This window comes from Hylobates moloch, unplaced genomic scaffold (assembly GCF_009828535.3).
Source record: "Hylobates moloch isolate HMO894 unplaced genomic scaffold, HMol_V3 SCAFFOLD_12, whole genome shotgun sequence".
In the NCBI taxonomy this organism is placed as follows: Eukaryota; Metazoa; Chordata; class Mammalia; order Primates; family Hylobatidae; genus Hylobates; species Hylobates moloch.
In genome coordinates, this window is record NW_026652287.1 from 50,371,877 (window position 1) to 50,385,616 (window position 13,740).

Sequence of the window (13,740 nt, forward strand, 5' to 3'; positions counted from 1 at the left end):
CCAGGGTTGGTGTGACTGGGCAGGCCTACGGTGTCCATCTGTGAATGACTGAGATGGTGAGACTTCAGCTTCCAAGGCCAGGGGCCAGAGTGGGAGCAGGGGGCACTCCCGCCTTTCCCCTCGGCCTGTCTAGACCTCTCCGGCCCCCGGGTTCTGCTTTGAGTGGCTGGGGGCTGTCTCCTGCCTGTGCTGTCTGCCCGTGGCTCTGCAGGGCTGCTGGGCGGGCACCTCCTTCCCCTCCCCTGCCTCAGCTCCCTCCGATGGGGTCTGAGGGCTGTGCCCCAGCTTGCCTCCCTGTGGCCTCCCCCTAGAACCCTTGGGTCTGTCGGGACATGCCCCACCTGGCACACACACCCTGTGTGGCTCCCACTGCCTGTGGGAGGACGCTGGGCCCCTAAGCCAGCCTCTGCCTACCCTTCCTGCCTTTGGGGTCCCCCTTACCCCACTGTTCCCCCAAACTGCCTTCCACCTTCTCCGCCTTTGCACAGGCTGTTCTGCCTCCAGTGAACTCTGACTTCTCCACAGCCTCCCGAAGGGCCCCTTGCTCACACGCCCCAGCCAGGCCCTCTGGCCCAGCCCTGCAGCATCGCCATGTTGGTCTCTGAGCCTTAAGCCTTTGGATATGGACACATTTGTCCTCTTCTTCCTGAAAAACGTGAGGGTCTGAGAGGCCACATTCCTGTTCCTGAGTCATGCAACAGAGTCCCAGTGACTTGGGTCTGATGTCCGTCCCACAGTGGGACATCCCTGCTGCGTCCCAATGCCACCCCGTGTCCTGGGGACACCCAAATGTGCCATTCAGTATCACAAGTCGGGGACTGCAGGAGGCTCAGGTGCCAGGTGCCTTCTGATGTTCATGCCACAAGATCTTCCCACTGTCTCTGGCTCCCCAGATGATGTTCCAGGAGGCGGGTGTGCTAGAAGGGGCCACGTCTTGCAAACCACAGCGTTGTTCTCTTTGAGAAGGCGTCTTACTCAGGACTGGGGCCTGTGCACACATTGTCGCCTCTTCTCAGCACTTTGTCTAGTGGCTGAAGCCAGGGCTGAAGTTGGCCTCCAAATCTGGGCCGTCTCAGAGGCGATGTAGCCTGGAGTTTTCCATCTGTGGCCGAGACCCAGTTTTTGGGAGGAGGCCCCCACGGGTCAAGCCAGCCTGTACCAGGATCGGGGGAGGGGGGTTCCCAACCCAGGCCCCAGCCACCCAGACTCCCTCACCCCCACTCCCTTTTCCACTGCTCTGACCTCGGGCACTGTTGAAATATAGTTTTTATTGCATTTCTGCCGTTTTACAAAAATATGACAAAATAAATTAAAAACAAATAAATAATCACCTATTCTGTGTGTGTGTGTGTGTGCGTGTCTGTGTGTTTTCTGTTGGTTTTGTGGGTTTCCTTTCGTTTGAAAAGGAAAACGGCAGATGGGGGGTGCCGGCCAATACTGGGGGCTGAAGCGCATCTTGCATTTTGGGGACCGGCCGCCCCTGTGAATGACTGATATTGCATATGAGAAGAGAAGGCAGGGCGGGTAGAGCTAATGCCAGCCGCTGGGCCAGCACACGGCCTGGGGGCTGGGGCTGGGGCTAGGGGAAGGCTCTGGGGTCTCGAGGGCATCCGAGGTGGGCGGCAGCGGTGGGGGCGGGAGGCTGTAAAAGCTGGCGTCCCCCTGCAGGGGCTGGGGGGCGGGTGGGGGCCCGGCCATGGCACAGGGTGGGCACTCGGCAGCGGCCAGGGCCTGGCGGGGGGCGACACCCTCGCCCCCGCAGCCCCAGGGCCCGTCCCACTGCCAGCAGCCGGCGGGCGGTGTCGGGGGCCGGGGCAGCGGCATTGGCGGCGGCGGCGCGGGGCTCCGGCTGCGGCGGGTGCGGAGGGCAGGGGCGCCCACGGGGGCCAGCGCTGTCCCTGCGGAGGCGAGAGGGGCCGTTCCGGGGGGATGCCGCCCCCGCCGGACCCCGCCGGGCTGGCGACCCTGCCCGCACTCCCTCCCGGGCATCCAGGCACATAAAGGCCTTATTGCTTCTGATCAGAGACTGAGGTGGGGCGGCCCCCTGGGCGGCTTCCGGTGCATACCCTGCCTCTGGGCACGGCCCCTGCCGGTCACAGGGGGAGGACAGTTTGAGGAAGTCCCTCTGGCTTCTGACCTATGGCCCTTGTGCTGCAGCTGCCACCTGTTGGGCTCCCTGGGGATGGGGTTGCTGGAGCCCAGGCTGGGATTGGGGCAGGGGAGGTGGTGGGGGTGGGAGGGTAGGGGTGAGAGGGTAGGGGTGAGGCCTGCACCTCTGCTCAGCACATGTGGGAGCTCCCTGGGTGGGCAGCCCCAGCCCCATCTCGAGGAAGGCCTTCCTGAACAGCTGGGCTGCAGGGTGTGGATTTGCATAGAGGCCTGGGGGGTCAAGTGCCCCCCAAGAGTGAGCTGGAGCAGGAGAAGGGTGGGCTGGTTGGGAAACAGGCCTCCCTCATCTCTCCTGGCACCGGAGCATGGTCGGGGGGGTCCCTGGGTGCAGTCCTGGGACAAGGGGCTTTGGCATCCCTCCCTGGGGAGGGTCAGGCACGGGGCTCCAGGCTAACAAAGGCCCTGGAGATACTAAGCAGGCTTTAACTGAGAGGCTCCACCTACCACGTACCTGGTCCCACCAGGACCCAAGACCGGGCTTCCCCTGTCCCCTTCAGCCCCTCTCCCCAGGCCTGGCCACCCTACCCTATCCCCAAAGCCGGCCCGGCGTCCCCACCCCCGAGTTAAAGCTTGTGACCTGAGCCTTCCTCTTCGGGCCGGGGGGCTTCCAGCTCCTCAGCCAGGGCCTCGTCCACCGGCCCACTCCTCTGAACCCGGCTGCCGCCACTGCTGGGGGTCCCGTCTGGCCGGGCCTGCCCGCCCGCCCCGTTGGACCCGGGCTCAGCCCGGGTGCCACCAAAGGGGAAGAGCTTGCCAGCGTGGAAGGCTTTGGGCGGTGAGTGGCTGCGCTCAGAGTCCCGCCGGGTCTCGGGTGACTTGAGGAACTTGAAGCTGAGGAAGGCAGGCAGGCGGGTGTCGCTGCCCGTGGGTGAGTGGGCAGGGGGAGGCCGGGTGGTGGCTCCGGCCCCTGCAGCAGCCAGTGAGGATGTGGCCCCTGACGAGAGGAATTTGCCCTGCAGTGGGATGATCTGCTTCAACTTCATGACGTTGTTGGGTGCCAGCAGGGACCCTGGGCGCTTGGGCCGTTCAGGCCCGTGGCCACCCGCAGTGCTGCCCTTGGCCTTGGCAGAGGCCTTCTCGGAGGAGGTGGCAGGGTCCAGCCCAGAGCCCTCGGCCCTCGCCTCCTCCCGGCCACCAGAATCATGCTCTCGCCGGGCATGGTGCTCTGCATGGCGCTGTCGCTCCTCCTCCTCCCGCCGCCTGCGCTGCTGCTGCTGGTAGCGATGCTGGGCCTGGCGCTCGTGTCTCTGCAGGTAGAGCCAAGCCGTTACAGGACTAAGAAGAAAGGGTGTTAGCGGGTGCCAGCTGAGACTGGTGCAAGCCAGGGCTCTCTGCAAAAGTGGGGGAGACTTAAATGCTTATTAGGCTCCAATTGTATCCCTGCACCCACAATGGGGGCTCCCTGCAGAAGTGGGAGAGAGCCAGTCACTTATTGGGTGCCAACTGCATTCCCAGGTACATGATCAGCCTCTCTGTGGAAATAAGGGAGGCTTAAATACTTATTGGGGCTGGGCGCAGTGACTTGCGCCTGTAATCCCAGCACTTTGGGAGGCTGAAGTGGGCGGATCACTTGAGGCCAGGAGTTCGAGACCAGCCTGGACAACATGGCAAAACCCCGTCTCTACCAAAAATATAAAAATTAGCTGAGCATGGTGGCACACGCCTGTAACTCCAGCTACTCGGAAGGCTGAGGCAGGAGAATCGCTTGAACCCAGGAGACGGAGGTTGCAGTGAGCTGAGATTGTGCCATTGCACTCCAGCCTGGGGACAAAGCAAGACTGTCTCAAAAAAGAAAAAAAAAGCGTATTGGGCGCCAACTTCATCTCTGGGCCCACACTGAGGTTCTCTGGGGAACTGGAGAGAGATTCCGAGGCTTATTGGGTGCAACTGAATGAATCTCTGGACCCACGCCGGTACTTTCTGGGAATTGAAAAGAAAACCAACATTCACTGGCCATCAACTCTGTCCTCGGCTGTGTGCCAGGCAGCGTCTTAGGAATTGGTAAAGTGGAAACCAATCCTGAGCCTCAACTGATCCCCTGCTTCCCAGAGAACAGGCAAGAGACAGAACCGTGGCTGCAGGCTGGGTGCGGTGGCTCACGCCTATAATCCCAGCACTTTGGGAGGTGGGCAGATTGCTTGAGGTCAGGAATTGGAGACCAGCCTGGCCAACATGGTGAAACCCCATCTCTATTAAAAATGCAAAAATTTGCCAGGCGTTGGGGGACATGCCTGTAATCCCAGCTATTTGGGAGGCATGAGAATTGCTTAAACCTAGGAGGTGGAGGTTGCGGTGAGCCGAGATTGGGCCACTGCACTCCATGCACTCCAGCCTGGATGACAGAGTGAGGGAGATTCTGTCTCAAAAAAAAAAAAAAAAAAAAGCCGGTCGCGGTGGCTCACGCCTGTAATCCCAGCACTTCGGGAGGCCGAGGCAGGCAGATCACGAGGTCAGAAGATCGAGACCATCCTGGCTAACATGGTGAAACCCCATCTCTACTAAAAATACAAAAAATTAGCCTGGCGTGGTGGCGGGCGCCTATAGCCCCAGCCAGCTACTCGGGAGGCTGAGGCAGGAGAATGGCGTGAACCCGGGAGGCGGAGCTTGCAGTGAGCCGAGATGGCGCCACTGCACTCCAGCCTGGGCGACAGAGCGAGACTCCGCCTCAGGGAAAAAAAAAAAAAAAAAAAAAGGACTATGGCTGCAGCAGACTATACCCAGGTAGCCACGTGTGGCTCTGTTCAATAAAATAAAAATTCAGTTTCTCGGTCGCAGCAGCCCGACTTCAACGTGCTTACTTATCACCTGTAGCTAAAGGCTGCAGGGACAGTGCAGACAAGGGACATTGTCATCCTCGAGGAATGTTCCCTGTGCAGGCACTGGGGAGCTCCTTGGCCCATTCTGTAGCTTTCTGAGGAATGCAGAAGAAGCTGCGCTTCTAGGAAGCCTCCGCTGTGTCCCTGGCCCCCCTAACAGGATGCAATCGGGCAAGCTGGTAGATGGCTGAAGGTTCTGAAGGGCCAGCCTGGTGCTGGATGCTGCCAGGATTCCAGAAGCGACTGGACCCGTTGTGAGCACTAGTTATTATTGCTTATTATTACTCTTTTTAGAGACAGGGTCTTGCTCCATCACCCAGGCTGGAGTGCAGTGGTGCGATCATAGCTCGCTGCAGCCTCAAACTCCTGGGCTCAAGCGATCCTCCCACCTTGGCCTCCCAAAGCACTGGGATCTTAGGAGTGAGCCACTGCACCCAGCCAGGGAGCACTAATTATTATACCCAGCTCTGTGCAGTCTCTGCATTTGCCCTCACGCTAAGGAATTGGCCACCAAGATCAGAGATCCACCAGAAGCCCCACCAATGAGAAAACGGAGCCCAGCCTGGTGCCCCCCTACCTTAAAGGCCTCGCGGCGCTGGTACTCCAGCTTGGCCATTTCCTCGGCCACCCAGCCCGGGATATCGGGGATGGCCACGTGGATGAGGTACTTGAGGAGCAGAGCGAAGTGCTGTAGGGGTGACAGAGAGGAAGCTGCAGGCTGCAGACGCTGGGGCAGCCCTCTCGCCTCCCAGCTGCCCCCGCCCCTGTCGCTGGCCCCACCTCGAGCACTACCACGGACACGATGGCTGCCTCCGGGCTCAGCCAGGGGAAGAGGCGCTGCAGCTGCCCGCACTGGCCGATTAAGTAGCAGTTGACCACAATCGCTAGGACACCCATGGCCTCCATCACCTTCTGCAGGGCGGCAGGAGGGCTCAGGCGGGGTCCAGCCAGCCTCCCCAGACCCCAGGCTCCTCCCAGCTGCACCTGGGCTCCCTCTGGGCCTCAGCTCGGAGCTCTTGGCTTCCCCCCACCTGCCACTGGCCGATGCTTTCCACGCGCTGGCCGAAGGGCCGCTGCAGCCCGGTACACAGCTTGAAGGCGTCGCTGCGGATCTCAATGAGGTTGTTGACCAGGGCGCACAGCGCCGCCAGGGGGAAGGCGGACGAGAATAGCACGACGTAGCCGAACTGCACGAACATCTCCTGGTAGTCCTGGAACGTGTCCTGCGAGTGGGCGGGCCTCAGACCTGGAAGCCTCTTCCCTCGGACAATCTTTCTCCCATTGAGCCCGCCTCCCTCAGATTATCCCATATGGACCCAGGGCCTGTCCCCATCCTCAGCCAGTCCAGAGGCCTCCTCTATCTGGCTAGGCCTTCCTCTTCTGCAGCATCCCAACATCAAGGGCCCTGTTATCACCACTCCCACCCCCACGGCCTTCACCCTCGGACGGTGTGTCCCACCCCCTGCGAGGCCCCGCCCCCGCCTCACCTCGTACTTCTTCATACAGCTCTCCAGCTCCGCCTGGGTGAGCTGAGGCGAGTATTCCTCCTCCGGCGGATCAATCCAAGACGACCGGTTCTGCCGTCTCTGCCTACGGGTCGAATCGCTGTTGGAGCCGGGCTCCGGGTCCGGGCCCCCGTCGGGCCCCTGGTCTCGGCCCTCGCCCCCGGCCCGGCGGAGCAAGATGGCCGGGGGCTCCCGTTCAGGGCTGCCGGGAGCGACCTCCGCCTCGTCGTCCTCCTCGGCCAGGGTGAACACTCCCGGCTCCAGCCCCTTCTCCACCATTGTGGGGCTCCCCTCCTCCAGGAGGGCCTCCGGGCTTGGGCCGGGCCGACGCCGCCCCGCGCCGCGCTCAGCGAAGCTGACCTTCTTCAGCCGGAGCCCGCAGTCCAGGAGGCCCCCTTCCTCGCCCTCCTCCTCGTCCTCCTCTTCCTCCTCGTCCTCCTCCTCGTCGTCGTCCTCGTCTTCCTCCTTGCCCCCTGGAGGCCCGTCCCCCTCCTCCCCGCCTTCCCCTGCCCGCCGCCGCTCCACCAGCGCCGCCGCCTCCTCCTCCTCCTCCGGCGCCCCGCAGCCCCCGCTGAGGCACCTGCGGCCCCCGCCCCCGCTGCCGCCGCCCCCGCCCTCATCCGCCTGTGGTTCGAGGCGGCGGGGCGCAGGGCGCCGGAGGCTCAGGAGGCCAAGCAGGGCTCGGGCCAGCTCCCAGACGGCCCGCAGGCCCAGCTCGCCGCGGCCCAGGCGCCGGTACAGGTGCGGCTGCAGGACCTCGCGCACGTTCTGGAGGAACTGGCGGGTGATCAGCAGCGTGGCCAGCATCTGGGGGCAGGAAGGGGAAGGAGAGAGGCGCGTGGGGGGCAAGCGGGGCGCCGGGATCGGGGGACTCACCCTCCCTTGGGCGCCCCGCCAGAGCACCGTGCCCAGACACACGCCGAATCTGGTTCCTAACTCCGCTGCTTTGGACGCGCCTCGACGCGAGGCCGCCAGCGCTCAGCCACAAACTACAGCCTGGCACGCGCAGCGCTCCTCGTCCACCTCACGGGCAGGCCCAGCGCCTGTCCACCCCACCGCGGGCTCTGTCGGTGCACTGGGCCGCGTGCGCCCCCAGCCGCCTGCACCTGCTTGCTGGCGGTCCCCGACCCCAGATTCCCTCCGCGCATGCCCCCTTAGCTCGGCGCGCCAGGCCCCCAGCACAGCCACGCTGCCCACCCCGGCGAGGCCCCACGGGCTCGCCACCTGCCCGTACTTTGGCCCGGGCCGCGAGCAGGAGGCCCCGGAGGGAGAGGAGGAGCAGGCGGAACCGCAGGGCCGCGAGCGGGACCAGCGCCGCCCGCAGCTGCCGCTCGAGGCTCTGGGACAGGGACAGGACGAGCAGGAGCTGTGAAGGGACCGACGGACAGATGGACGGACAGATGGGGGGACGACAGGCAGAGAGAGGACGCACAGACGACGGACAACGGACGGACAGACAGGAGAGAAGGATGGAGGAGGGGAGGGAGGGGCTGGAGAGCCCTTGGACCCCTTGTGCCACGTATGGCCCCTCGCTGGCCGCCATGGGGGCAGGGGGGACTGCCGCTGGGGCGGCGGTCTCACCTCTTTCAAGCGCTCCATGTCCTTGAGGTAGAAACCGATGTAGAAGAGGCTCAGGTACGAGTTGACAAACTGGAACTGCAGGAAGGAGGCAGGCGGTGGTCACCCAGCACCCACACCCCACTCCTTGGAGCCTTCCTTGTGCCCCCATACAGACTCCACAGCTTCCCTGCTGTCCCCCTGCCTGCCGGATGGTGGTGACTCACCAGGACAACTTTGATGATAAGGTGCTTCTCATAGGCGCTCTCCAGCCGGTAATTTTCTAGGGGCCAAAGGGGAGAGTGAGGGGGCAGCCGCGGTCCCCCCAAGGGTGTCAGGGATCCCAAGAGGCAGTGGAGACCTTCCTCCCAGAGACCCCCTGGCAGGCCGTACCCATGTCATTGAGCCAGATGGCTAGCTTCTTGTAGCCCTCGGCACTCACACTGACAAGCAAGGCCAGCATGACCTTAGGCAGGAATCGGGCGAGACGGGGCAACCCCTTCACGCTCAGCACCAGCTCCTGCGGGAGAAGGGGGTTCAGGGCTCATCCCGGCTGCAGGGCTCAGCCCAAGGTGGAGCTGGGCACCAAGGACAGGGCGGGTGGGGGTATGGGGGGTCACCTGCAGCTGGAAGCAGCCAAGCATGAGCAAGAAGACACAGACGAGGCACGCCAGGCACAGGGGGAGGCTCACAAGCAGCTGGAAGAGCAGCCGCTTCCAGGGCGGGTAGTAGAACTCCTCGGCCTGCGTGATGGGGCTGATACGTCGCACGCCCTGATGGTGGGCAAGGGCCGGGCTCAGCATGAGCTCAGAGGGGCCACCTCCGCCTCCTGCACCCCTCCCTATCCTCAGAACTCAATTTCCCTCCATCATGTGGAGGTGACCCTCTCAGGTCACCCACCTAGGGCACTGTTTCCAGTCCCTCAAATCCAACTTCCACCCCTCCCCCTGGGGAGCACACAGAGCCCGCCTCGGTTTGGCATACCCTCTTTGATGGAACAACACTGTTTCACACCTCTCTGCCTTTGCTCCTGCAGTGCCCCCCACCATTTACCTTTGCCCTGTCTCCATGACCCTGGACTCAGCCCCCAACTGACCCTGAACTGGGGGCGTGGCTCCTCCACGGCTTCCCCAGGTGAGTCCAGCGTCCCCCACTTGTATGCCAGCTCAGCCCCTCTCCGCTTCCATTCTTCTAGGAACAGCGTCGACCAGATCACATTGAAGAGGGCAAAGACCACGCAGGAAACATCCCGGCTTGTCTGTGAGTGGCAGAGAAGAGTTGAGTCATTGTTTGTGCCAGTCCAGGAAGGAGGGCGCCTCTGGATCCCCCAGACCTTGCAGGGTCCCTGCCCAGTACCTGATCAGCCTCTGTGAATGTGTACAGGACAGACCCGAAGACAGCTGGGTATACCATAGCCGATGTGTAGAAGCCCAGCCAGGCGAAGTACATGGCAATTTTCACGCCAAAGTAATCACAGATGTCATCTGCCAGGGGACAAGTGGGTCTCAGTCATCCCCTGCCTGTCTGCTGGGACTCCCTCCCACCCCCCAGCCCAGGCAGCACCTAGAGGCTGGTTTTCGCACACAGCCTGCACCCATGACTTCATGAGGCGGTTCAGAATACGCTGCTCGTGGACAGGGAACACCTGCTGGATGATCCCACGTGCTGCCAGCTCGGGGACTGTGGAGGGAGGAACACAGGTGATCCCCACTCCTCTACCTGTGCCTAGCCTGGCTAGCCCCTTTTTGTCTAAAACCCAAGTCACAGGTTTTTGCCTGCTCTTAAACCTCTAGAGCTCTTTCCAGGGGAGGACTTCTAGATGGATAGAAGATCTGATTCTCCTTCAGAAATTGTAGGTGCAGGGGCAGGCGGGGAGGATGTAAAGGAACCGGGAGAGTCGGGTCCTGGTGAGGAACCATGTTTTCTTTCTTGCTTTCTTTTTTTGAGACAGAGTCTCGCTCTGTCGCCAAGGCTGGAGTGCAGTGGCGTGATCTCCGCTCACTGCAACCTCTGCCTCCCGCATTCAAGCGATTCTCGTGCCTCAGCCTCTGGAGTGGCTGGGATTACAGGCGCCCACCACAACGCCCAGCTGATTTTTGTATTTTAGTAGAGAAGGGGTTTCACCATGTTGGCCAGGCTGGTTTCAAACTCCTGACCTCAAGTGATCCACCCGCCTCGGCCTCTTAAAGTGCTGAGATTACAGGTGTGAGCCACCGTGCCTGGCTTTTTTTTTTTTTTTTTAGACGGGGTCTAGCTGTGTCACCAGGCTGGAGTGCAGTAGTGGGATCTCAGCTCACTGCAACCTCCGCCTCCCGGGTTCAAGCGATTCTCCTGCCTCAGCCTCCCGAGTAGCTGGGACTACAGGCGTGCGCCACCACACTTGGCTAAATTTTGTATTTTTAGTAGAGATGGGGGTTTCACTATGTTGGCCAGGATGGTCTCGATCTCCTGACCTCGTGATACGCCCGCCTCAGCCTCCCAAAGTGCTGAGATTACAGGCGTCAGCCACTGCGCCCGGCCTTATTTTTTACTTTATTTATTTGTTTATTTTGAGACAGGGTCTCGCTCTGTCACCCAGGCTGGACAGAGTGCAGTGGCGCTACCATGGCTTACTGCAACCTCAAACTCCTGGGCTCAAGTGATGCTACCGCCTCGACCTCCCAAAGTACTGGGAGCCACTGTGCCTGTTCCCCTGCTTTAAATAAAGCTCAGTTTGTGGACCCGAACGTCTGAGGAATGGTAAAAACTTGCTGTCGGAAGGTGAACTTGGGTGGCTAGTTTCCTGGAGGGGAATCCAACGCCCAGAGCCGCACCACTCTGTAAGTGGAGTGCTGTCCATGGTCCCTGCCTCCACCTCATCCCAGACCCAGAAAAAGGCCTCTCCTGGACCCATCTCCCAGAAATAAGCCCCACCCTTTGGCCAAAGCCACGCCCCCTCAGCACATTGGTTCCCAACTCTTTGCCAACCCCTAACTGGTTGGACATAAGCCCTGCCCTCCTGCCCTGATAAGCTGTTCTCTCAGAGCTCCACCCAACTCAGGAGATAAGCTCTACCGGTTTGCTAAGGCCACGCCCCTTTAGCTCATTGGTTTCCTAACTTTTTGCCAACCCCTGACTGGTTGGATCTAGGCCCCGCCCTCCTGCTCCAATAAGCTGTCTTTGAAGACCTCCACCCAACTCTTTGCCTGTGATTGGTGTTTTCCCTGCCCTGCTCACTGATTGGCTGGTCCTCCAGGAAGCGCACGTTGTGGAGCGCCTCTCCTTGCTTGGCACGCAAATTCTGCAGCCAGTAGCGGATGATGCTCTGGCGTTCCTGCGAGGAAGAGGGCGTGAGCTCAGGGAACTCATAGGCACAGGATGCATGCAGGGGCCCAGAGCCGGCCTCACCTGGGAGGTGAAGAAGCGCAGCTCGCTCTCCACATTCTCATAGATAAAGTCCTCCTCGCAGGAGAAGCCGCGGGTGCCCCCGCCAAACTCAGCCTTCACTGCCTTGCGGAGACCCAGCTCGTCGGCCCCTCGGAGTAGGCTGTGAAGAAGGTGGAGGAGGTGGGCTCACAGGGAGGCCCCGGCCCACCATCCTGGAGCTGAGGATGGTGCACCTGGCAGCCTTTGGGACAAACGCAGGGCGGCTGGATAGCATGGTTGGCACTTGGTAGAGCGGGGAGCCAGGTGGCAGGCTCAGCGAGAGGCCAGGGACAGGGGACTCGCCTCTCATACGTGGCGGTGACAAAGAAGGCGTAGGCACGCGTGTGGCGGTGGTGGCGGACTTGCACGATGAGCTCGGGGATGCCCACGCGGATGTGGTTCAGCAGCCATAGCAGCGTGTGGTCATCGGTCGTGTCTGCCAAGGGGCACAGGGACCGATGGCTCTTGCCACGAGGGGGCCCAAGGCCTCCTACATATTCCCGCTCTGGGAAGCCGAGCTCAGGAGAGCCGCATCTGGGCACCGGGCGGGCGGGCGGGCGGGCGTGGGTACCTGGGAAGGTCATCAGCACGTCACAGTTCTCTGTAGGCACCGTCTTCATCCACGCCTTGTGGGACACCAGGTAGCGACCCGCCTGCAGGAGCCGCTTCCCGAAAAGCTTATCTAGGGGGCGGCGTAGCAGGCCCGGGTCAGGCCACTCTGGGACCCGGACCCAGCCTCCAGTCTTGGCTCCTCCGGCCCCCGCCAGGGCTCCTCACCACTCTGCCTGGCATTCAAAGCCCCGGGAGCTCTGGGCTTGGCTTATTTTCCTCCCTCCACGTCCTTGTACCAGCCAGGCCTTCCTCCAGAAATGCCCTTCCCCCCAGATCCTCCCTTACAAATCTTACTCATTCTTGAGGCCCAGCTCCGCCTCCAAAACCACAATCGATGGGGCGCTCACTAGCAGCCCTGAGCGCTTCACCACATTATGACAGCGCCGTCCTTGCAGCAGCCCCAGGAACTAGGTGCGGTTCTTACCCCCATTTCACAGGTGAGGAAACTGAGGCCCAGAGCGTTTAAGTCACGCGCCCAAGGTCACACAGTCGAGCTGGGATTTGAACCCAGGACCGTATGATTCTGTATTCTTCGCGGAGAGGCTCTCTCAAGCACATCCCTGGCCCGCCGCGATCCCGCAGCCCGGGGGTGGCAGGGCGCAGCCCAAGCCTGGGGCTCTCGGAGGGGCGTGTCCGTGTCTCCGCGCCGGGACCCCAGCCCGAAGCACCGTCCCAGCCCCGCCCGCCGGGCCGCAGCCGCAGTGCCGGGAGGAGCCGGCCCCTCGTCCAGACACCACGCCAGGTTACGTTTGACCCTGATCCTCCTCCCCGTGCAGTTGACGCGGGCTCCCCAGGCACCTGCAACCCTGTCTGGTCCAGCCGCACACATACCCAGAACTCCGGACGCCGGGGCTGCAGGCTCGCCCTCCGGCGGGGGCCTCTTGCCACGCTCGCCCTCCAGGGACGTGCCCGCAGCGCCGGAGGCGGCCTCGGCCATGGCGAGGACAGGTCAGGTCAGGGGCTACGGACGGCCCGGGCGACGGGGGGCCGCGGGCTCATGGGGCCGGTGCCGCCGCCGAGCGCGCGGGAGGAGGAGACAAAGGCCGCGCCCGCCCGCGCTGGCCGCCGTCCTCGCTCGCCCGAGCGCTGCTTCTCGTCCCCGCCCGAGCCGAACCTCGATTCTCCTTCCCGGCTCGGTGCACGTCACTCTGGGGTTCTCAGCTAAGTTCGCTCGCCTAGTTCTTTGGTTCGCGTCTCCGCCCGTGTTGTTTTCTGGGTTTCCTTCTCGCCCGCCTACCTCGCTCCCTGCTGCTGGTCCCCGCCCGCACTGATGGTGCATTCTCCAACTTGTCCCCACCCATGCTTTCTTCTGGTCTCCGCCTCAGAGCCTCAGTTTCCCCATCTGCAAACTCCGGACCCTGGAGACGCTGTTTGGAATGTGAGATGGGCGTAATTTGACTAAGGGAGGACGTGGGAGGGGCGGGCTTGTTGGGGAAGATTCCTGGTGACAATAACTTCAACCACCCCAGCAGGGCTGTGATAGATAATTACAGCAAGCCCTGCTTAGGAAATTTGCACGCACCATTTAGCTGCCTAGAACACTCCTCATGCACTCTTCGTCCGGTTAACACCGACTCCCTCCAGGATGTAACCTCGGAGAGGATCCCATAGAGTTGCCAAGTTTAGCAAATAAAAATACAGTCCGCTTAGTTAAATGTAAATTTCAGATAAAAGAA

General features: G+C 62.0%; 1 protein-coding gene across 5 annotated transcripts; it reads right to left on the reverse strand.

Annotated features, from left to right (window-relative positions):
• Positions 1-1,205: 1,205 nt before the first annotated feature.
• ANO8 (anoctamin 8) lies at positions 1,206-13,186 on the reverse strand. Of its 5 annotated transcripts, none has more exons than XM_032170083.2 (18): positions 12,896-13,186; positions 12,024-12,134; positions 11,756-11,888; positions 11,435-11,573; positions 11,264-11,360; positions 9,611-9,727; positions 9,404-9,531; positions 9,144-9,305; positions 8,668-8,820; positions 8,441-8,567; positions 8,275-8,330; positions 8,072-8,146; positions 6,473-7,297; positions 6,017-6,208; positions 5,766-5,897; positions 5,563-5,673; positions 2,747-3,416; positions 1,206-1,898 (listed from the first exon to the last, which is right to left on the reverse strand). In XM_032170083.2, the coding sequence occupies exons 1-18, from the start codon at positions 12,999-13,001 to the stop codon at positions 1,531-1,533; spliced, it is 3,702 nt and encodes a 1,233-aa protein (XP_032025974.1). In that variant the 5' UTR covers positions 13,002-13,186; the 3' UTR covers positions 1,206-1,530. The 5 variants fall into 5 exon arrangements, with proteins under 5 accessions (XP_032025974.1, XP_058281042.1, XP_058281044.1 ...); XM_058425059.1 differs by having other exon boundaries at positions 2,747-3,500; positions 12,896-13,183; XM_058425061.1 differs by having other exon boundaries at positions 2,747-3,500; positions 12,489-12,979.
• Between the last annotated feature and the right edge of the window lie 554 nt (positions 13,187-13,740).

Excerpts from the sequence above, each read along its gene's own strand:
- ANO8 (XM_058425059.1), bottom strand. The coding sequence starts at position 13,001 with ATGGCCGAGGCCGCCTCCGGCGCTGCGGGCACGTCCCTGGAGGGCGAG. Across the intron at positions 6,209-6,472 it reads GCTGTATGAAGAAGTACGAG|GACACGTTCCAGGACTACCA; the intron begins GTGAGGCGGGGG and ends GCCCACTCGCAG. Across the intron at positions 1,899-2,746 it reads GCCCGAAGAGGAAGGCTCAG|GGACAGCGCTGGCCCCCGTG; the intron begins GTCACAAGCTTT and ends TCGCCTCCGCAG.